General features: G+C 44.0%; 1 protein-coding gene and 1 long non-coding RNA gene across 5 annotated transcripts in view; one reads left to right on the top strand and one right to left on the bottom strand.

Annotated features, from left to right (window-relative positions):
- The window catches only part of LOC126996226 (probable chitinase 10), a 109,241-nt gene that overhangs the window by 32,487 nt on the left and 53,891 nt on the right, over positions 1-22,863 (bottom strand). For 2 of the 4 annotated variants that reach the window (XM_050856568.1, XM_050856572.1), the window contains exons 2-21: positions 11,016-11,225; positions 10,609-10,801; positions 10,299-10,505; positions 9,757-9,897; positions 9,136-9,307; positions 8,497-8,673; positions 7,417-7,620; positions 7,150-7,270; positions 6,487-6,775; positions 5,961-6,143; positions 5,433-5,694; positions 4,569-4,739; positions 3,752-3,919; positions 3,109-3,237; positions 2,091-2,198; positions 1,710-1,889; positions 1,242-1,374; positions 813-954; positions 394-596; positions 7-224 (exon numbers count right to left, since the gene is read on the bottom strand). In XM_050856568.1, coding sequence (XP_050712525.1) covers positions 7-224; positions 394-596; positions 813-954; positions 1,242-1,374; positions 1,710-1,889; positions 2,091-2,198; positions 3,109-3,237; positions 3,752-3,919; positions 4,569-4,739; positions 5,433-5,694; positions 5,961-6,143; positions 6,487-6,775; positions 7,150-7,270; positions 7,417-7,620; positions 8,497-8,673; positions 9,136-9,307; positions 9,757-9,897; positions 10,299-10,505; positions 10,609-10,801; positions 11,016-11,197 — 3,583 coding nt within the window. In that variant the 5' untranslated portion in view covers positions 11,198-11,225. The remainder of the gene's footprint in view (positions 1-6; positions 225-393; positions 597-812; positions 955-1,241; positions 1,375-1,709; positions 1,890-2,090; positions 2,199-3,108; positions 3,238-3,751; positions 3,920-4,568; positions 4,740-5,432; positions 5,695-5,960; positions 6,144-6,486; positions 6,776-7,149; positions 7,271-7,416; positions 7,621-8,496; positions 8,674-9,135; positions 9,308-9,756; positions 9,898-10,298; positions 10,506-10,608; positions 10,802-11,015; positions 11,226-22,863) is intronic. The other 2 variants (XM_050856570.1, XM_050856571.1) reach the window with 2 other exon arrangements.
- LOC126996229 (uncharacterized) overlaps positions 12,626-22,863 on the top strand; it is a 126,447-nt gene continuing 116,209 nt past the window's right edge. The window contains exon 1 of the long non-coding RNA XR_007751111.1: positions 12,626-12,825. This is a non-coding gene — a long non-coding RNA (uncharacterized LOC126996229). The remainder of the gene's footprint in view (positions 12,826-22,863) is intronic.

Below are 22,863 nucleotides of genomic sequence, written 5' to 3'. Positions count from 1 at the left end.
ACTCACCCGCTTGGCAGATCTCAAAATATGCCATCATGCCCCGTTGGAGTGTGGCAGGGCCGGGGTCTCCACCTTTGATCACTGGGGCATTGAGGCCACTCTGGGCGGGGTTGGCCAGCGTGAAGGTCTGCCCGTAGAAGGGTATGCCCATCACCAGCTTCCCCGGGTCAGCACCGCTCTTGACCCAGTGCTGGAGGGCAAACTCTGTGTTCTGGCTGGCATACCTGAGGGAGGGGCAAGGAAATTCTCACACACTAAAGAAGAAAATATGGATAATACATAACAATATGGCAATAAAAAATACAGAAAAGATAACTATATGTGTGACAATATGGCCTAGAAAATGAAAGAATGAGAAAAAGAAACCAATCTCTTAATAGTATATGGACTTACAGGTCTCCTTTCCTGACCGTGAGGGGCGCCACGTGGCCAGTCTTCCTCTCCCACGCCCCATGGAAGTCGTAGGTCATGACGTTGATGAAGTCCAGGCTTGCAGACAGCTTGGCCACATCATAAGACTTGTTGATGATGTTCTTGAAGGAGGAGACGGCAGCCGAGAGGAGCAGCCCACGGGGACCGAAGGAAGACCTCAGCTCCTGGGTGTCGAGATTAATGGATTAGAATGACTCACGGAAACACATGCAAACTCAACAATAGAGTGATCTGACCCAAAAATATTGTACAGAAATTAAAACTAATAAAAGACATGCATGATTATGACGCTTAAAAATGCTGGCCAAGGACCAATATCATCTAATAGAATAAATGTTCCACATTACAAAGCCACATAAAGTCCTGTTGGAATCACCCACCTGTATGAGACTAGTGAAGCCCTGGATGTCAGAGGCAGGGCCCTTGGAGCAATCCATCTGCCAGCACTTGGGGAACATCCACCCAAAGTCCAGCCCATCAAAGCCATATACCGTGAGGACGTCCGTGGTGTGCTGCACGAACCTGAGGGAGGGGCAGCAGGAGGTGACAACGGAAGTGATACACACCGGGGTGCACACATCATGCCCCTTGATTAAGGGGGAACAGTAACTGCTCTTTGTCAGAGGAAAAATCTTGGCCTGAGTGGGGCTCAAACCTCAGCCAGCCAGGCCAAAGCCTGGCAGGGCAGAGCCTTCATTGTGTGTGTGTGTGTGTGTGTGTGTGTGTGTGTGTGTGTGTGTGTGTGTTGGTGTGTGCATGATTGTGCTCTTTTAGAGTAAAGGACACAGGCGGAAAGAACCCACACTCACTTTGCTCTGGCCTTGGGGTTGTTGACTAAGCGGGAGTATTTGTCGCTGGCTGAGTCCACCCAGCCACCCAGGCCCAGCATGACCTTGAGGCCCGACGCTCGATTCCTCAGGTCCATGACACGCTGGTAGAAGTCTGGGGGGGAGAGGAAGGATTGTTTTATTACTACTTCTACTACTACTACTACTACTCTCTCTCTCTCCCTCAGTCTCTCTCTGTAATCATACTAGAATGACCTCATATAAAAAAGCATACGAACCAGCACTCTTATTTACTCCCTAACATTTATCATTGGTATGTTAATCCGTGCATTTCCACCCAACAAATCTTCTACATCCCTCTCACACCTCTGCAAACACCTGTCTCGCACATCCATAGTTACTCTCACCCTGACCCACACAAACACATCAACACACATTCATATTTACACTCCCTCAATCATCCACCCTCACCCTCCTCTCAACACTTACTGTATTCAAAGTCAAGGTAGGGATCCAGGGAACGCATAACCAGGTCCGTTGAGTCGAGGGAAGCATACGCATACACGATGTGGGTGCAGAGAGACGGGTCCACGTTCTCCGGGGCATACTTGTAGGGGTCAGGACGATAGTACGCCCAGTTGGTGAAGTAGCAGACCACCTTGAACTCGCCTGGTGGGGGGAAGGAAGGGAATGAATAGGAAGGAAGAGGAAGGGAATGGGCTTGTGGTACACGGTAAAGCCACAAATTTGGCCCGTCGCTGCTACCAGGTTAAAGTGCCTGAGTAGCTTTTCCCCTTGACCTTGATATAAGTACTCACTAGCCATATCAAACAACACAAACCCCCAAGAGTCATCCCTTCCTGTACTTACTTGCCATCTTGGTCATGGCTATCGGCCTGTTCCTGAGGGGCAGGTCTGTGTTCACCCTCAGGCTCTCCCCCGGCATGCAGTACTTCTGGCCCTCCACGGTGCACACGCCTGCCGGGAACACACATACGGGTCAGACACAGATCGGGATAAACACACACTTCCTGTCTCAATCACCAAGCTTGATCGTACAAATGGTAGAGTTTTTATGCTAATTAAAATACATATAGACTTGCTTTAGATAATGAAATTGGTCTTATCTAAAAAGTACTACAACTATGTATACTAAAACATAATATTGATATGACAAAATGCATTATACGTCTATGACAGGAAAATGACGGAAATATTAGAGGTTACAATACTATACAACACATGACTGGTGCCTTATTTAGTGACACAATTATTTCCTTCCATCAAACAATACACATGATTACAATTCCTTAATATTCCCTAGTGCAGCAAAACAATGGAGCAAGCAATATACACACAAGCTAGTATGTCTGTCAGTAATATTCAGATACACATATAAATATCCTTAAACCAAGTGTAGTGGACCGGTAGTGTTGAGGTGTGTCCCAAGCAGTGAGGTGAGCATCCCTGGTGATGGTGTGTTCCTGGTTATGCCTTGCTGTGTGAGGTGCTGAGAGGTGCGGGGACACTCCCTTGGTTTATATGTCGCCACTGAGGCAGAATTTTCCCTCACTGTGTCAAGAGGGATAAAGTTTCTGAGTGTGTTCACCATTTGTAGACTGTGATCGGGCAGAGAAGCAAAGCAAATTAATAAAACCCATTGACGTTTCCAGATGTTCTTCACGGCAAAACAAGCACATTTCTTGCACCGTCCTGAAGGCCTGGTGTTCAAATTTGCACTGTTTTTATGAGTACCACCCGCAGCAGCAACAACACCAGTGGCAAGTAGCGGATAAGCAATACACTGAAGCACGTGAATATATATAAGCCGTGTGTGTGTCCATTGGTGTGTGTCCCTCGCTTGGCAGTCCTTGGGTGGCGACTTTACCTGTCCGCGGGTTGAAGAACATTTGGTGCTGGCAGGAGACTCTCTGAGCGATACCGTCACGACACCACACAAACATACGGCAGTCCGAAGGGTCGCTGAAGAGGCCGTCGCTTATGCACCTCGTCTTTCCTGTCAGGTAGTCTTGTCCATCACCCCCTGCACACACACACACACACACACACACACACACACACACACACACACACACTAACCCACCAGCATCTTCATTCTTTCATTCTTATACTGTCCAAATCCCTTATGCAAAAGTTAACCAGCATATTCATTCTTTCATACACACACACACACACACACACACACACACACACACACACCACTCTTCTCCCCCCAGCCCCCACCCACTAGCACCCCCCCCCCCCCCCCCACACACACACACACACACACTATATCCACAAAAACATATATATTCTTTTCACACCAATACACAAACATAACACATAATTTCTGGTACCACATGACTAACCAACCTCATAAATTACAAGAAAAAGAACAGATGAAAGATAAACTGATGAAGAGAAGATGCCACAAGCTCTCACACTCCTTAACTGAGTCTCGGAAAATTACAAAAACACACCAAGAAATCATTAAGACCTAAAATCACTACAGACACACGGCACACACTTACTGATGGGAGATGAACCTTTCCCGCATCTGACATGTCTCGGCCAGTTGCAGAGACGGCGCATGAGGTCAAAGACAAGACCCTCGGGGCACACAAACTTATGGGCCGTGAGAGACTGGTCACAGAGGTAGTACGTGGCGCAGTCATTCTCCTCTCTGAAGTACCCGGGGCCTGGAGGAAGGAGAGGAAAGGGAGGAGGGACTTATTATGCTTTTTTTATCTCTCTCGCTCTCTGTCTCTCTGTGCGGGTGTGATCTGGATATATATGTCTCTGTCTTTATCTCTCTCTCTCTCTCTCTGGAGGAATGAGAAGAGAGGAGGAATGAATTATGCTTTTTGTTATCTCTCTTTGTCTGTCTGTGTGTGATCTGGATATCTATGTAAATCTCTCTCTCTCTCTCTCTCTCTCTCTCTCTCTCTCTCTCTCTCTCTCTCTCTCTCTAGATAAACAAAGTAAGAATGCAAATTGTCAAGCTACTGATTACAATACACCTAAACAAGATAAAAAAACAAAGACAACATATAAATAACATAACTAAATCAATAAATATCTCTAAATAAATAAGTAGATGAGACAAATCAACAAAACAACCTCATAATTCAATACACATGTGACCTTTAGAATACGATTAACATTTTTTTACCGTAAAGGAAGGAACTCAAAGGCAAAAATAAATAAAAAATAAAAATCTCGCTCCGATGAAAGTCAAGGGGAGTGACCAAGAGAGAGGTCAACTATGTCTTAACTAGCAACACCAATATAAGATTCATATCAGGTGCAGAGGTCAACCAATCAACAAACTCATTAACTTGTCCTCACCTGAGCATTTGAAGGTGGGCGCTGGGGTGGATTCCGTAGGGGTGAGAGAGGCTGGGGCTGGGGTGGTGGTGTCCTGGGGGGTGCTGGCTGGCTGGGGTGGATCTGTGATGGTTGTGGAGGTGGCGGTGGTGGTGGTAGTGGAGGAGGTGGTGGTGGAAGTAGTGGAGGCTGCTGAGGTAGGGTGGAGGTTTCGTTAGTATGTGTGTGTGTGTGTGTGTGTGTGTGTGTGTGTGAGAGAGAGAGTGGATGAGTATATAGTTTTGGATGTGTGGTGTGGTTAATGTGGATGTCATGTGTGTGGTGTGGTAAGGGTGGTGGAAGATGTGGAGTATACCTATTGCATGAGTGGTGGTGTTGTATGGTGGTGTTATCCTTATGGTGTTGAGTTTATGGTGTTGGTGGTGTTGCCTTCATGGTGGTGATGAACTGGTGTCTGAAGATGTCAAGTACTACCTATTACAAGTATGGTGGTGTTGGTGGTGTTGTCTTTGGTGGTGTTTGTGGTGTTGTCTTTGGTGGTGTTGATGGTGCTGTCTTTGGTGGTGTTGGTGGTGTTGTCTTAGGTGGTGTTATTTTTGGTGGTGTTTGTGGTGTTGGTTGATGCAGCAGACATCCCCTACACCTCTGTGATGGGCAGGTGGCACAGACGAATAAGAGACAAGCTTGACGGAGGGTGAAACTGGATGGACAAGAATATGGGTATGAAGAAGATCCACACTGAGACAAGAATTCAAGGTTGTTAGTTACGGAAGGAATAAAAAACCGGCAGAACACTCCTGGTAGGGGGGGGGGGGAGCGAGAACGGATTACAAAGCAGCAAAACAAAACTTAGGATTAAAAAACACTCTTAGGATTATGTCATACTAGATGATGGCGGTGTGACTATTGGTGCTGCTGTGGTGGTGGTTGTGGTGGTGGTGGAGGGGGCAGGGGCAGAGGTCACAGCCGGGGGTTGAGGGGGGCTGACATGTACCGGAGGAAGGAAGTTTGACACACTCTTGAGCCCGAGTCCTCGCCGCATGGCACTCAGAAGCGGCCATTTGGTGCCACACACGCCGATGTTGTCATCCAGGTCGATGGCCCACACCATGGCCCCTCCCAGCCGCATAGTTTTCACCATGTCCATCTGTGATATATCAGGGCATAGGTGAGAAACTGTACTTTTAGCCAGGGTTCAAACCTAGGCCCGCAGATTTATGACCCTGGTGGTAGTTTGACCCTTCCTCTGTACCATGAACCTAAAGAAACCCTCATTAGAACCTGATTGACCCCCTCTTTGAGCTTTAGAAATAGCTGATGTGAGAAGCAAAAGTATCTTATAATACCGACCACAGGTAGGGATGCTAATTACTGCGCTGCGGAGGGTCAAGTTAAGTGTGTTTTTTGTCTCACCTTCCTGGCGATGTAGGTTACATCGTCCCAGCCGATCCATTGGTTTCCCTTGTGCATGTAGGGACCTCCGGCGGCGTCCCTGGTCACTGTCCACCCAGCGGTCTTCTCCCTCTTGCACACCTCATAGTATGCCAGGAAGCCTCGTTCCTTGGTGTACATGCCTTCTGTGCCTCCTGATGTGACCTGGGGGTGAGGAATGATAGTGGACAGTTACGGAAAATGAATAAAAATGTTAATATATCTCCTACAAGACTAACCCAATAGCAATACTTGGTACCTTTACTGCCCAACTCTATTAGCAATCTTAAATACCTTCGCTATCCATATAACTTTGATCTCATACAAAACCAACCCTCTAGTAGCAATCTTTGGTACCTTTTCAGCCTATGACTCCGATCTCACACAAGACCATCCCTCAATTCTCAATACCTTCACAGCCCATGACTTCAATCTCACACAAGACCATCCCTCACTCCTTAGTACCTCCACAGCCCCCAACTTCGACCCCCACCAAAGAAACACTCACCATTGCACCCGGTTTGTTGTTGTTGGGGTTGGTCAGGGTGAAGGTCCTCCCATAGAAAGGAATACCCATGATCAGCTTCTCTCTCGGGGTGCCCTTCTCGATCCACTTCTCAAGGCCGTTCTTCGTGTTGAGAGCTTTGAAGGCCCAGCTATCAGTGGGTCGGGCCTCGATGGGGGCGTGGTGGTCGGCCTTCCCGTCCCATGGGCCTCGCAGGTCGTAGGTCATGACGTTGATGAAGTCCAGCTTTTGGGAGATTCTTGGGATGTCGTAGCCAGCCTGCAGCCGGAACCTGAGCAAATGGTGTCCCTGTTTAGTATTTGACAACCAAAAGGTCCATATTTTCAATCGTTTCGGGATCCCACCACGACTATCCCGAAGTCCACGGAGATCAACCCTGGTTTTCCTGGGTAGTTTTCCAGTTCAAGGTGCAGAAGTCGGGTAAAACTACAACTAGGATCACAAAACTACCCATGAAAACCAGGTTAATCTTCTCTGTGGACTTGGAAAATAGTCGTAGTGGAATCCCGAATCGATTATCTCTATGAACCCAACAGAGCGCAACAAGACCTCGTGTGGCAATATGGAGGGCTACACTTTATAAGCAAGACAGGTATTTTTCGGTTTAGTGACATTGTGAAGGGCAGGCTCCACCGAAGGACTCACCCAGCAGGAGACACAGCAGCAGACAGGATCCAGCCATGAGGGAGGAAGGCGGCGTGCAGCTCGTCCACAAGATCTGCGAAGTTCTTCTTGTCCGCCCACTTGCCCCCTCGATCGCTGGCGCCTTGAAGTGAACGAGGTGTATTATATAGTTTCCATTGAAGTAGGTGTAGGAATATATGTTTTTTTACAGTATATGAAGCAGATCAATGACATAAAACAAAGAAAAAAAGCTCCATTGTCTCCATCTCCCTTCCAAGCAGTACATACCCGGGTACTCCCAGTCGAGGTCAAGGCCATCGAACTGGTGCTCTGTAAGGAAGGTCACAACGGACTGGGTGAACTTGTCTCGACTCATCTTGGTGGCGGCCATGTCCGAGTACTTCTTGCCGCCCTCGTTCCATCCTCCAATGGCGATCAGCACCTTCAGGTTGGGGTTGACCTGCTTCAGCCCCACGGCAGCCTTGTACGCCCCTGGTGGTGGAAGGGTGAGGCATGTGGAGTTAGTGGATGGAGGTGTGTGTTACTGATGGTGATGCTACAGTTCCTCCTTTTCCTTTAGCTACTCCATGTCTCCGTTGCAAAGACGTAGATTATATTACTCTTCTCAATCAATACCCAATCAATCACATCACAGGCCAATATGATCCTTCTAGAGAGCCAAAAGACATTCATATACTCCTTTCCCCTTACTCCATTTCTAAACAGTTATGCATGATCTAGGCCTCCGTTGCAAGGACGTAGATTATATTACTCTTCTCAATCAGTACCCAATCAATCACATCACAGGCCAATATCATCCTTCTAGAGAGCCAAAAGACATTCATATATTCCTTTCCCCTTACTCCATTTCTAAACAGTTATTTCTAGGCCTCCCTTACAAAGACGTAGATTATATTACTCCAATCAATACCCAATCAATCACTACATCACAGAACCAATATCGTCTTTCAAGAAAGCCCAAAGACATCCATAAACCAACTAAAAAACAGCCTAAAACTAGCTCTCAACAGGTAGTCTACATTCCTTTACCAATATTGTCCTTTCAGAAACCCAAAAGACGTCCATAAACCAACCAGTGACAGTTCCATCTCTCAACATATAAGTCCGTTTTATAAGACACTTTCGCTTCTCTCATCAGCTATTTCTAAAGGTCAAAGAGGGGGTCAGTCGGGTTCTAATTGGTGTTTCTTGAGGTTCACGGTACAGAAGAAGGGTCACACTAGCTACCACCAGGGTCATAAAACTACTCCTGGAAATGCCCACAACTCCTACGAAAGCCTTGTCAAATATGTGTTCTTGGGGGTCGAAATGTCTTATAATACGATCCTATATATAGTCTCTTCGTACCTTTCACGATATCGAGTTCAGGGTCCAGAGAGGTGATGGTGAGCTCTACCTCCTTCAGGCCGGCGAAGGAGTAGATGAGGTGGGTGCAGGAGAACGGATCGATGTCTTGCACTCCGAAGTCAAAGGGGGGCTCGCGGTAAACGGACCAGCCGCCGTAGTAACAGAGGAGCTTGTAGTCTGTGAGGGAGGTGGGGTGAGGAGGTGAGGGAAGCAGAGTAATACAAAATTGGGAATAATAGGTAATGTATGGTGGTGTGAGGATGTGAAGGACGAAAAGCAAAGAAAAAGTTGATTGAGAGTAAAATTGAGTAAAAGATGATACGTATGATGAGGTGAGGGATGAGTAAAAAAAGAATGGATGGGAGTAAGAGGAAGTAAAAAAATGGAGGAATGGATGAAAAAAGATATAACAAATGACTAGACTGACAGAAAAAAAGGAGACTCAACAATGGAGATGATTAGGATAGACTGAAATAAAGAAAACATTAGAATATAAGAAGCAAAGGCACAGTAACGGCTGAATTGACACAAAGAGTAAAGACTCAACAAAACAGCTGAATAGAATACACAGCAATAAAGAAAAACGAGATCATAGTCAGTACAAAAAAGTTAAAATTCGAGTCCTTTCCTCTCTCCTACCTCCGTTGTGCTGCCTGATGGACGCTTGGTACTGAAGAAGGTCCCCGCCCGCCACGGAGTCGAAGTCGCTGTGTTCGCGAACGTACGCGTTGTCCGTGTCAGAGAAATCATCCTTTCCAGAGCCGAGGCCCAGTAGCTCCTCTGACCACATGCCGAAGGGGCGACTGTTGAGCTGCAGGGACGAGGCGGAATGACGTTATTTAAGTCCAATATTTAAATTAACATATCAGGATCCCATTATGACTGTTTTCCAAGACTACGGAGAAGATTAACTGGGCATTCACGGGTGGTTTTCCAGTTCATGGTGTAGAAGTCAGGTAAAACTATATGATTGAAAAGTGATATTTCATGCGATTGGCAAAGGATGAGAAAACGGAGAAAAATAATTAGATAGAGTAACATTAGATTTCACTTTTGGTAATACGCGGAGCAGCTATACACGGAAGAGAGACCCTTTTCAATCTAAATAAGGGAGAAAAGTAAATAGGTGCGACTTCGAAACATGGAGAACTTGGAATGAAGCCTCGAGGACAAAAGACGATAGGCTAAAAAATAATAAAAAAGTAAGACAAACAGCTACGCCCCCTTTCCCCTCCTCCACAACCATATATACACACACACCTGCACAGGGAGAGGGTTGGCTTCTTCGGGTTCCTGCAAGGGTGTCCAAATGGGCGGGGACTCCACGGCTGAGCGAATGCCCACCCAGCCATATTTCTCACCAAGAGCTTCCGAGGCGTCCACCACTACTGCCTCGCGCAGCTGTTAGAAGGAGAAGAAGGGGAGTGTTGGTAAAATGGAAGGATGGGTGGTAGGGACATAAAGAAGGAAGAAGGGTAGATAATAAGAAGGAAGTTATTATTGAAAAAAAGAAAGAAGGATAAACGGACGAAGGAAAAGGATGAAGGACAGAAGATGAAAAAAATGATATGAAGGGAAGGATATGAAGGGACAGAAAGAAAGAAGGAAGGGTAGATAAAGAAGGAAGTTATTATTGAAAAAAAGAGATGGATAAACGGACGAAGGAAAAGGATGAAGGACAGAAGATGAAAGAAAGGATATGAAGGGAAGAAAGAGCCTTATAAAAGAAGTGCACGTTAATTGGAGAGAGAAAAATTATAAATCCTTTCCTCCTATTCCACCCCTGTACCCACCCAACCCACCTCGTCCTCCTTGCCCCCGGAGTAAGGCGTTTGAAATTTCGGATAGGCCTCCACGACGCTCCTGGAGAAGGCCACATTCTCGCTGTCTTCCTCCTCCTCCTGTACCTCCGACGTGTACTGAAGGGCCTCGACGGGGATGTGCTCAACGCCACCGCGCTGGAACTTGGTCCACGGCGCGTAATAATCCACGTCCTCCTCTGGGAACTGCTGAGGGAACGGTGGGTGAAAGAAACGATGGATGAAGGTAACTCAACTCACCTCTCTCTCTCTCTCTCTCTCTCTCTCTCTCTCTCTCTCTCATGATCCTTACGGCAGAATGAGAAGAGGTGTACAGGGTGCTAAGGGTGTTGGGGCCGTGGGGGTGGGCCTCGATCGAGCCCCTGTAGAAGTCCGGGACGATGGGTTGCGGAACAGAGTAGCTGGCGGGCAGCGGCACTGGCACCGGCACCTCCACGGGCCCGGGACCTCGATCTCGTAGGTGGATTTGCGACGGTGACGGTACTCTGGAAGGGAGGTCGTGTAGAGTTTTAGCTTGGTGATGAAAAGGATTAGGAATAAGAAGGAAAACAAGTAAATAGATAGATAAAGATAGTCTAGTTGAATAAAGGTAGGAAGAAGATAAAAGACTCCTCCTCCCTCTCCATTACTTATTAATGTAGAAGATATGTCTGACTATAAACCCTCCTCCTTCTCATCCTCCTCCTCCACCTCCATTACCTATAGCTGTAGAGGATATGGGTAAGGTCCGGGCGGTGGCTCTTGCCGGGGACATGCGGGGGTGGCTCTATCTTGAAGGGCAGGGGTTGGTATCCTTGCCGCCAAGCCTCCGAATCGTCCCGCGCCTCCACGCCCCCCGCCGCCACCGCCACCACCAGGGCCACCACCTGCAGGGGCCCCATGCTCCTGGCCTCCTTCCTCCTCACGCTCCTGAGGGTGGAAAGAGCGAGAATTAGGAATAGTTAGGTTTGCGGTACACGGGGTAAAAAATGTCGATTGTTTAGTGGGGTTTGCGGTACACGGTGTCATAAATTGGGGTTCTGAGTTAGCGGAGTGGTCTAATGTGTAAGATAGCGATGATCTGAGGTGGAAAGAGGTGGAAAGAGCGATAACTAAGGTTTGGTTGTGTTTGCAGTACGCGAGGTAAACACTATCGAAATTTTGGTCGTTAGCAGCACATGGTGGGGTTAGTGGAGTGGTTAAATGCGTAAAATAGCGATGACCTTAGGTGGAAAGAGGTGGAAAGAGGGAGAATTAGGGTCTAGTTGGGTTTGCAGTACACAGTGTCATAAAGTGGGTCTCTGGAGTTAATGGAATGGTCTAAATGCGTAAAATAGCGATGATCTGAGGGGGAAAGAGGTGGAAAGAGTGAGGCTTAGGGTTTGTTTGGGTTTGCAGTACGTGGGGTAAACAATATCAAGGTTTTGGTCGTTAGCAGTACATGGTGGACTAGAGAGAGAAGTTCTGGGGTTAGTGGAGTGGTTTAAATTGGTAAAATAGCGATGACCTTAGGTGGAAAGAGGTGGAAAGAGAGAGAATTAGGGTTTAGTCGGGTTTGCAGTACTCTGGGTAAACAATATCGAGGTTTTGGTCGTTAGCAGTACATAGTGGAATAGAGATAAGTTCTGGGGTTAGTCCGGAGTGGTTTAAATGCGTAAATTAGCGATGACCTTAGGTGGAAAGAGAGAGAATTAGGGTTTGTTTGGGTTTGCAGTACGCGGTGTAAACAATATCGAGGTTTTGGTCGTTAGCAGTACATGGTGGAATAGTGAGAAGTTCTTGGGTTAGTCCGGAGTGGTTTAAATGCGTAAATTAGCGATGACCTTAGGTGGAAAGAGGTGGAAAGAGAGAGAATTAGGGTTTAGTTGGGTTTGCAGTACACGGTGTCATAAACTGCGAAGATTTGGTTATGTTTGCTGTACACATTGTGGAATAAATAAACATAAGTAGCCAACCCACACAATTAAGATGGTGTGCTTTGATACAAGAACAAAACAATGGTATAGCAAAAGAGTATTGATATGCATAGTATATAAGAAAATCGGTAACTAAGTCAACCTTCAGAGATCGGGATAAAGATTTATTATGACGATTGAAAGTATATATCATCAATCAATCAACCACACAATAGCCTCGTAGCATTAAACTTACTGCAAGCAATTGTTTCTACACATAAAATACACCCCAAAATTATGGAATATATGATTGTGCAGGAGACTGTTCTCTTTTGATTGCGATAAATAAATAAAATAAAATAAAATAATAAACCGCCCAGCTGCTCCCCGCGCGAAAATCAAATCAGTTTAAAAGTTACCAGTGACGGGGGAGGACTACGACCCTTCCGTCTAACTTTTTTTTCGTTAGTTAGCCTTGTAGCTTTGATATAACGTACAGTGACAACGAATTCGGTTACGGTAGACGAAGAACGAACTATAGTGTGGATATAGGCCGCGGGACAATAGTGTAAAGTGGAAATAAAAGAAAAATTAAGTGGAGGAGGTAAACAAGACAAACAAGGCGAGGAACAAAGGTAAGCAAGGAGAGATTTTATTGTTTGTATTACTAAGATTATTAAGATTGCTAAGATTATTAAGATTAGTGAGATTACTGGTGGAGGTAAACAAGGAAAACAAAGCAAGAGGAAGGAAAACAATGACAAGCAAAACAAGAGGAGGTAAACAAGGCATACAAAACAAGAGGAGGGAAAACAATGACAAGGAAAACAAGAGGAGGTAAACAAGGCAAACAAAACAAGAGGAAGGAAAACAATGACAAGGAAAACAAGAGGAGGTAAACAAGGCAAACAAAACAAGAGGAAGGAAAACAATGACAAGCAAAACAAGAGGAGGTAAACAAGTCATACAAAACAAGAGGAGGAAAAAAAGCGAGAAGGAAGAGAAGAAAAACGAGAAAATTAAGAAAAAAAAGAGAAATAGATGCAGGAAAGGAATAATAAGAAGAATAAGAGGAGGAAGAGGGGCAAGCAAGGAGAGGATCAAAGATTAGTGAGCGCGGAAATATCGTAATGACTTTTTTTTTTTTTTTTTTTTTTACAGTAGCCTAATAATAGTTAATAATGTACCTTGTAGGGGCCTATATATCTCTTTTTTCTTGTGTTTGTTTTTGTGTAATAGAATGATTGCTACCTCTCACACACACACACACACACACACACTTTCCATCTCATTCCATTCAATTTCTTCCACACACGAACGTCTTGTAAAATAACACGCCACGTCAATCCATCAAAGGAAACGGATCCCAACACATGATTAATGGACAGACCAAACCAAACCCTCCGTCACTCATGATTTTTTTTTCTTGGGCCTCGGAAAATTATGATTATAGGTGTGTTAGCGTCCCAAAAAGTCAAAGCCCTGTAATTTTAAGATCTTTGGTGGTGAGGCTAATGGTTTATTCTGTTCTTGCGGATGGAGAGATATGAAAGAAGGATAAAAGGACGAATAGATTTGAAAGACGATTAAAAATCACTGTATTAGGCTACGGGTTGAAGAAAATAAAAGGAAATATTAATGGTTGATGTGGATATTGCTGTTACTTTTTATTTAGGCTATGTAAAGAAGATAATAGATGAAAAAAAGAAAAGTCTGGTGCTGGTCATGTGATTTGGAAGAGATTCATGTGTGGAAAAAGTGTAAAATGTGGAGAGTAATAATTAAACTTGTGGATGGAGGTGGTGGAAGAGGAAGGGACTGAATAATGAAGGAAAAAATGTGTCTGGTGCTAGTTTTGTGATGTGGAAGAGATTCATGTATGGGAAAAGTGGTAAAATGTGGAGAATAATAATTAAACATGTGGATGGAGTTTGTGGAGGAGGGAGTGATTAAAGAATGAAATATACGAAAAAAGTGGCAGGTGATGTATTTATAATCATGTCATTTGGAAGAGATTCATGTGCGGAAAAAGTGGTAAAATGTGGAGAATAATAATTAAACTTGTGGATGGAGGCGGAGGAAGAGGAAGAGTGTTACTGTACAGGTATTCGATATGATCATTAGCGTTGGTGGACAGGTGTGTGGCGTCTAATTTGAATATCAGTAAGGCGTGATTGTATACCTGCTTTTGTGGTCGTGTGGGAGGTTGGACGATGACGTAAATGCAACTTTTTTTTTTAATTATGAAGGAGAGTAGGCTAATGCTAATGCTAATGTTAATGATGCTAATGGTGAAGTAAGAATAATTGTGAGAGATAAGTGAATCAGAAAGTAAGAAAGAAGGTTGCATGTCATATATTGGAAAGTCGTATGTAATGAAACTTGATAGTGATAATAATGATAAGTAATAAACGAAGAGGAGGAAGAAGAAAAGAGATATAGGAGAGAAAGGGAATAATGTTAGGAGGCAGAAACAGAGAAAAATAAAGAAGGAAGAGAACGAAATCAAGATAGAAATAATAATGGTGATAAATATTAAGGAAATTGACGAAAAAAACGCAAATTCTGTCCTGTGCAAACTTTCTATACCACAAACTACAAGATGTTATGCAAATCCAGTTATATAAATACCTCATGCGTTTAGTATCAAAATTCATATACATACTCGCTTTCACACAAGAGGAAGCCTGTCTAATATAAATTGTGTACGATGTATATTGTGTATATAAGAGTTTGCCATGAAAATAAAGCAGGTGTCTGAAAAAACGAGACATGCAAATTAGGCAGATAACGTTGAAAATTATGGTTGGTAGGATTAGCATGTTTAATTTATCGTTAGTTAAGTTGTAAACTGCTAAGAAGAGGGTGAAGAGGGCAGGAGAGGTGGAAATGTTAACGGGAATAGTAATTTCAACGGGATAGGCTATTTTTTTATGCTTAATTTATCTCCTGAGTCTGCTGCTTTCTTCCCTTGCCTAAAGAAACATAAAATGACTTGATAAATACCACATAGACCGGCAAAAAGAGTTACAAGCCTGGGTAATTTAGCTTTTAAAGATAATAGTGAAATACTGTATAGAAAAAAAAAATAGTGAAATAGCATAGGGATATGATATTCTTCCGTACTAGAGAGCTAAGAATAGATTTAGAGGCGACATGAGTGGAGTTTAAATGCCAGAAGACTGCACCCCATGACGTTACCATACAACGATATTAATAAAATGTTATATACAAAAATAATAAAATAACAAAAGGATCTAATGTTGCTTCATACAAGAAAGCTAAAAATAGATTTAAAAGTACCAAGAGTAGATTTAAACACCAGCTCACTACAACGCCTTGAAAGTTAGCGTGCAAGGCGAGTGGTCAGCCATCAGTTCAAGGTAATGGTATGCATGCAAACCAGTCGGATGGCGGCGGCTGATAACCTAAGATGGAACGTTGTATGTGAGGGTGTAGGAGCTGGATTGAGGATAGGAGGAGGGGAGAGGGTAAACCTGCAGGATATATTAGGCTAAGGAAAGGAGAGGAAGGAAGTAGGAAGAAGAATGCCAAATGTGTTGAGAGTTAACGAAGAGGCTATATCAAGGTTTTTAATACTTGGTTATCTATATGAAAAGGAGAATAAGAAAGTAGCAAGTAGGATATAAATGGTGTATGTATTGAGGGTAGAAAACGAGATTAGACAGGAATTACATTTTATATTAGGCTACGGAAAGGAAAATAAGGAAATAAAAGGCGGATAAAAGAAAATAACTGGAGTTGCGGTTTATATTAGGCTACGAAAAGCAGAATTAGAAAGTGAGTAGAAAATGCTGTATATGTTGAGGGAGGAAATAAAGAGGATATTTAAATAGGCTATGGCAAGAGGATGAGAAAGTAGGAATTGGTAGAAAAATGTTGTATGTAAGTCAGGTTGTGTCGATTATAGAAAGAGATAAGAAAGATGAAGAGAAAGAGAAGTATAAAGGAAGAATAATGAACAAAAGAAAGGAAACAGAGGAAATTGTGAGGAAGGGATGAAAATTAGAGAGAAAAGGAGAGAGGGAAAATGCATAGGAGAGGAAAGGAGGAAGAAAGGGAATAATTTATGGGTATCTATGTCAAGGCTAAAAAGAAAGAGAAAAATGTACGAAAATAAGAAGAAAAGGAATAATGTTTTGTGTGAAGCTGCCAAAACTTGCATAAAAGAAGGAAAAAAAAAATACCATGACTAAGAAAGAGGAAGAGAAGAAGCTAGAATTATCGTCATCGTTTCCTTATAAGAGAGAGAGAGAGAGAGAGAGAGAGAGAGAGAGAGAGAGAGAGAGAGAGAGAGAGAGATGGCTCGGATGTCTCACTTGACTTTACTACAATTTATTTTACATCTTTTTTTTTCTTTTAGTACCGGTCAGGCTAGGTATCCGTTGTGTAAATACTAATGCATAGGCTTCTCTTCCTCCTCTTCTTCCTCCTCCTCCTCTTCCTTCTCCTCTTCCTCCTCTTCCCTTGCTTCACACCCGTCTTTAACTTCCGTCTCAATCTTTCTTTTGCTTATTTCTCCTTTATTATTTTTTTCATTTTCCTCCTCTCTCCTACTTTCCTCATTCCCTCCCTTTGATTCCAGCCCCATCTACTTTCCTCCTCCTCCTCTGCCTCGTCCTCCTCTTCGTCTTCGTCCTCCTCCCTTCTTTTTCCTCCCTTTAAATTCATCTTCACCCACCCTCCTCCTCCTCCTCTTCCTCCTCTTTTTCCCCCACAACTCCCTTTCAATCCAGCTCCATCTGCCTTCCTCCCCTCCTCCTCCTTCTCCTCTTCTTCTAGCGGTGACCCGGGTATGAGGCGGGGAGCGAGGTTGGCTGGGGAGGAAGGTCACTCACCCCCGAACTGGTCTGGAAGGAATTTTTGCCAACTGGAGAGAGAGGGGAAGGGAGGGGAAGAGAAGAGGGGAAAGGGGAGGAGTGTGTGTGTGTGTGTGTGTGTGTGGAGGGGGGGAGGAGAAATGATGGTTTTGGAAGGGGGGGTTGGGGGCTGAGAGAGAGAGAGAGAGAGAGAGAGAGAGAGAGAGAGAGAGAGAGAGAGAGAGAGAGAGAGTATGAAGATGGGAGGAAGGGAAGGGAAAGAAGGGTAATAGGGAATATAAGGGGAAGGAAGGGGAGAAGGGAAGGGAGAGGAGATTGATGGGGAGGAGGAAAGGGAGTTTGGGGAGCAGGGAGGGGAAAGCAGATGGAGGGGAAGGTGGTGATGGTGGTGGTGGTGATAAATAAATGGTAATAGTGGTGGTGGTGATAGTGGTGGTGATTGTTCTTGTTGTTGACTTAATCTTGTTGACTTATTTATTTCTCTTGTAGGTATTATGTTATTTTATTTATTTATTTATTTTATCTGTTTACTCATTACTGGTATTTCGACATAAATCACAGTCTGTTGCCTACTACTACTACTACTACTACTACTACTACTACTACCTTCCTCCCCAGCCAACCTCGCTCCCCGCCTCATACCCAGGACACGAAGTAATGGGTTTAAGCTGGATAAATTCAGATTCAACAGGTACATAGGCAAAAATTGGTTTACTAACAGAGTGGTGGATGAGTGGAATAGGCTTAGCAGTCATGTGGTGAGTGCCAATACACTTGTCACATTCAAAAATAGATTAGATAAATTCATGGACAGCGATATTAGGTGGGGTTAGACACACGGGAGCTTAGGTTCAAAGAAGCTGCCTTGTACACGCCTACCGGCCTCTTGCAGACTCCTACGTTCTTATGTTCTTATGTTCTTATGTACTGCTTCAGAACTGCCGCGAATACTATACCTTGAAAATAATGAAAATTAGAATACAATGAAAATGGAAATACAATGAAAACAATGACAGTAACGAAGAAGAGGTACACAAGGCGCGGGATTTTAATGATTGTAAAGAAGCGTAAAGGCAATTTGATAATGATAGGAATGAGGAAAACAATGATAATAATTAGGAGAAAGAAGAGCATGTCGATAAAAGGATAATTACAGGTTTGGTGAAGGGTGGAAGGCACGGAGGAAGAGGAGGAGGAGGAGGAGGAGGAGGAGGAGGGAAACCTTTCTTCTTTTCTTCATATATATTTTAAGCTTTTTATTATCTTCTTTAGACTTCAATTTTTTCCTTTCTTCCTCCTCCTCTTCCTCCTCCTCTTCTTGGTTTCCTCCACTTGACTTGCCCTCCTCCTCCTCCTCCTCCTCCTCCTCCTCGTCCTCTTCCTTGTGCTCCTGTCTCACACTTTCTTCCTCCTCATATCTTGATTGCATCTTCCTCCCTTCCCACACGATTCCTCCTCCTCCTTCTCCCCCCTCTCCTCCTCCTCCTCTTCTTCCCTTTTTCCTCTCCTGTACACTCCCTTGCTTCTCTTTTTTTTCTTTTTCCTAGGAATTTCATATTACAATGACAGAGAGAGAGAGAGAGAGAGAGAGAGAGAGAGAGAGAGAGAGAGAGAGAGTTTGAATTAAAAAATTTTGTCATTTCACTCGAGCCACACCTTTCATTCCTCCTCCTCCTCCTCCTCCTCCTCTTTCTAACATGTTACTTAATTCCATCTTTCTGTTTTTCCTCTACTATTTCTTTTTCTTTTTCGTCTTTCTTTTTCATACTAGTTCTAATTTATCGCTCCTCCTCCTCTTCCCCCTCCTCCTCCTCCTCCTCCTTCTGTTATGCAAGGGTATCTGGAGGTCAAAAATGAGACAAGAAATAGAATAGCTGGCCATCATATCATTACAGAGAGAGAGAGAGAGAGAGAGAGAGAGAGAGAGAGAGGGGGTATGCCAGCTATTTCTCCTTTCCCCTCTGGCTGTCTGTCTCTGTCACACGTGTATTTCTCTCTCTCCTTAGCAAGATAAATCTGTCCTTAGTTCTTGTGGTGATAAATTTGAGATGATCTTCTGAGTCCTTTTCATTCTCTCTCTCTCTCTCTCTCTCTCTCTCTCTCTCTCTCTCTCTCTCTCTCTCTCTCTCTCTCTCTCTCTCTCTCTCTCTCTCTCTCTCTCTCTCTCCCCTTTTCTCTATTCCCCCTTCTTCCATTCTTTCTTGTCTTTTTCCTGTCTCTTCCTTTCTTTTTCTTCATCCTTTCTCTTCTTCGTCCCCTTTCCTCTCCTAACTTCCCGTCCCCTCCTTTCCTTCCTATCTATTTTCCTCCCTTTCCCTTCTCTCCCCTTCTTGTCATCTCTTTAGCTCTTCCTCTTCTTTCCCTTCTTTTCTACCTTTCGTTTCTCGTCTCTCCCTTTTCTTCTTTTTCTTCCTCAATCGTATTTTTTCATTATTATTATTTTCCTTTTCCTTCTTCCTCCATTTTTTCCTTTATCTGCATTTATTTAGTTTATTTTGTTACTTTTTTTTCTCTCTCTCTTTCCCTTGCCCGGCTTCTTTCTTTCCTCCCTCCTCTCCCCTTTCCTCCCTCCCTCTTTCTCACCTTTCCTCCACTCCTCCCTCCCTCCCTTCCTCCTTCCTCTCCTACGGTACCTTCCTTCCTTCCTGTTTTTCCTGCCTGACTCCTTCCAAGTTGCATGTCAGTTCCTCCTCCTCCTCTTGGGTTACCTGGTCTAGCTGTTAGTAAGGGGGGCGGGGGGGAAGGGGGGGGGTCACTGCACTCATCAGACAGGTAATTAGGTTCTCTCTCTCTCTCTCTCTCTCTCTCTCTCTCTCTCTCTCTCTCTCTCTCTCTCTCTCTCTCTCTCTCTCTCTCTCTCTCTCTCTCTCTCTCTCTCTCTCTCTCTCTCTCTCTCTCTCTCTCTCTCTCTCTCTCTCTCTCTCTCTCTCTCTCTCTCTCTCTCTCTCTCTCTCTCTCTCTCTCTCTCTCTCTCTCTCTCTCTCTCTCTCTCTCTCTCTCTCTCTCTCTCTCTCTCTCTCTCTCTCTCTCTCTCTCTCTCTCTCTCTCTCTCTCTCTCTCTCTCTCTCTCTCTCTCTCTCTCTCTCTCATTGTTCATTATTCGTAGATTTTGTAGATATGTTTTGCGGTTAGGTACACACACACACACACACACACACACAGGTAGGTGGGCATGAGTTAGCAAACACCAAATCTTTTTCTCTCTCTTTCTCTCTCTCTCTCTCTCTCTCTCTCTCTCTCTCTCTCTCTCTCTCTCTCTCTCTCTCTCTCTCTCTCTCTCTCTCTCTCTCTCTCTCTCTCTCTCTCTCTCTCTCTCTCTCTCTCTCTCTCTCTCTCTCTCTCTCTCTCTCTCTCTCTCTCTCTCTCTCTCTCTCTCTCTCTCTCTCTCTCTCTCTCTCTCTCTCTCTCTCTCTCTCTCTCTCTCTCTCTCTCTCTCTCTCTCTCTCTCTCTCTCTCTCTCTCTCCACACCTTTATCTTCCTCCTCTTCCTCCTCCTCCTCCACATCTTGCTCTCCTCACCTTACCTTTCTTCCCTCCTCTTCTTCCTTTTCCTATCTCCTTCCTCCTCCACATCTTCCTCTCCTCACCTTACCTTCCCTCCCTCCTCCTCCTCCTTCCTTGCCTCCTCCTCCTCCTTCCTTGCCTCCTCCTCCTTTCTCCTCCTCCTCCAGCGCCGCGCCTCTCACCTGGAAACAAAAGAGAATCACATTAGCGTTGGTTTTCTTCATTCATCTCAGGTTTGCTAAGGTGTTTTCCCGCCTCTTACGCAGGTGTGGACAGGTGTGTGGAGACAGGTGTGTGAATAGGTGTGTTTAGGGATGCTTGTTTGTTTTCTGTTTTGGTTTCTTTGTATGTTTTTTTTTTTTTTTTTACTTTTTTTTCACTTGCTTGATTATTGGAATGTTTTTTTGTGTGTGTGTATTGTCCTCGGTTTAGGTTCACTTTGCATTGGTGTTTGTTTTGTTGTTTTGCTTGTTTTGTTTCTTATTTGCCTTGTGTTTAAATGTGTGTTTGTTTTTGCTTTATATCTCTATCTATCTATCTATCTATCTATCTATCTATCTACCTGTCTATCTATCTATCTATCTATTTATCTACCTATCTATTGCCTTATATATACACTCTTCGATATCGTGTTCATTTTTTTCCTTATCCTCTTCTTTCCTTATTATTTTCACTCTCGTCAACGCGTATCATTCATGTATAGCCAACCGCATTGTTAATACTACTACGTTCAACATAATTATCTTCCTTGTTTATTGACTCATTTGGTTTCATATCACGTAAAGTAGTATCCTCCCCCATTTATTTCTATCTATCTCTCTATCTATCTATTTATCTCTACCACACACTTCAGCCTGACATTCATTAATCTGTTTTAAAGGTGACAATTAACAAAAATACCCCTTCTCTACCCTTCCCCCCGGTCCCCCTTCTCTTGGTCAATCCTTAATGCTATTCCATAAGTTAGCATCACAAGCAGGGGGGGAGGGGGTTGCATCAGGCCGGGATAATAGGTTGTATAAGTTTGTACCACACTAACAAGCACCGTTAAAGAGGATGACGTGTACAAGCTTGGCGCGGTGGACCAAGTTGTGTTTCATAGGTTGGGTTGACGTGGTATGCTAATAGGGATTTTGCGTTGATAAGAGATGCAAGTCAGTAAAGTTAATCTGATGCACCTTTGAAGAAGATGAAGGACTGCTTGCCACGGTCTAAGTATTTCATTGTATCATAGTTGTCTCATTAATTAAGGAAAACAAAAGAAGAGAAGTCAAAATACAGAGGAGGATGTCGTAGTCTTTTGCGTTGATAAGAGATGCAAGTAACTAAATTTAATCTGATGAACCGTTGAAGAGGATGAAGGACTGCTTGCTTGGTGGAGGAAGTATTTCAGTGTACCAATAATTAAAGAAAACAAGAGAAGAGAGATGAAAACATAGAGGAGGCTGTAGTTGTCTGTTGCGTTAATAAGCAAGTCAATAAATTTAATCTGATGGACCGTTGAAAAGGATGAAGGACTGCTTGCATGGTGGAGGAAGTATTTCAGTGTGTCATTAATTAAAGAAAACAAAACAAGAGAGATTAAAGTCGAGCAGGGGTACAGCGCCACACACACACAGACATGAGAGAATCGCCGTCCTGCCAGATCCGTGACTTTAAGGGATTCGATTTCCTTATAGGGGACTTGGAACCCTTTGGAGCAATCTAGGTGTTTATTGAATCGCACTTTATCGTATTAGTGACATAGAAAAATGTGCATACAACTCACTTACAATCTCTACTACTACTACTACTACTACTACTATTTGCCAAATGCCTCGTATAAAAAGAAGTTAAAAAAGAGCCTTGCGGAACCCCATTTGACGGACGGGCGATGACCTTACGATATCGAGAGAGAGAGAGAGAGAGAGAGAGAGAGAGAGAGAGAGAGAGAGAGAGACAAAAGAGAGACAGAGAACATTAACCACACACACACAAAAACAAACAAACAAAAAAACGGAAGGGTACATATCTCAAGCCTTGTGTGAAAATTAAAGGTTACATCATTCTGACACCTGTAATCAAATGTCAGGCCAGGTGAGGTGAGGCCAGGTAGTCCGTCAATCAGCCAGGTAGACAGGGGTGTCCTAAGCCTGCCCACAAGCACAGGTATTTCCCAGGTAAAGAGGTAAAGGTGGACATGTTTATTGACGTGAAAAGTAAACAGTGAAGGCTTGCGTGTGGGGCGTAGGCTTGATAATGTGGTGATTGAGCGAGAGAGAGAGAGAATTGTCACCTCGTTATCAATTCTGTGACTCAAAAACGTAAACGGATATATCTTTTTGGATG

Source organism: Eriocheir sinensis, chromosome 9 (assembly GCF_024679095.1).
Source record: "Eriocheir sinensis breed Jianghai 21 chromosome 9, ASM2467909v1, whole genome shotgun sequence".
Taxonomy (NCBI): domain Eukaryota; kingdom Metazoa; phylum Arthropoda; class Malacostraca; order Decapoda; family Varunidae; genus Eriocheir; species Eriocheir sinensis.
Note: the sequence above shows the minus strand (reverse complement) of the source record. Positions and strands in the feature narration are given on the sequence as shown.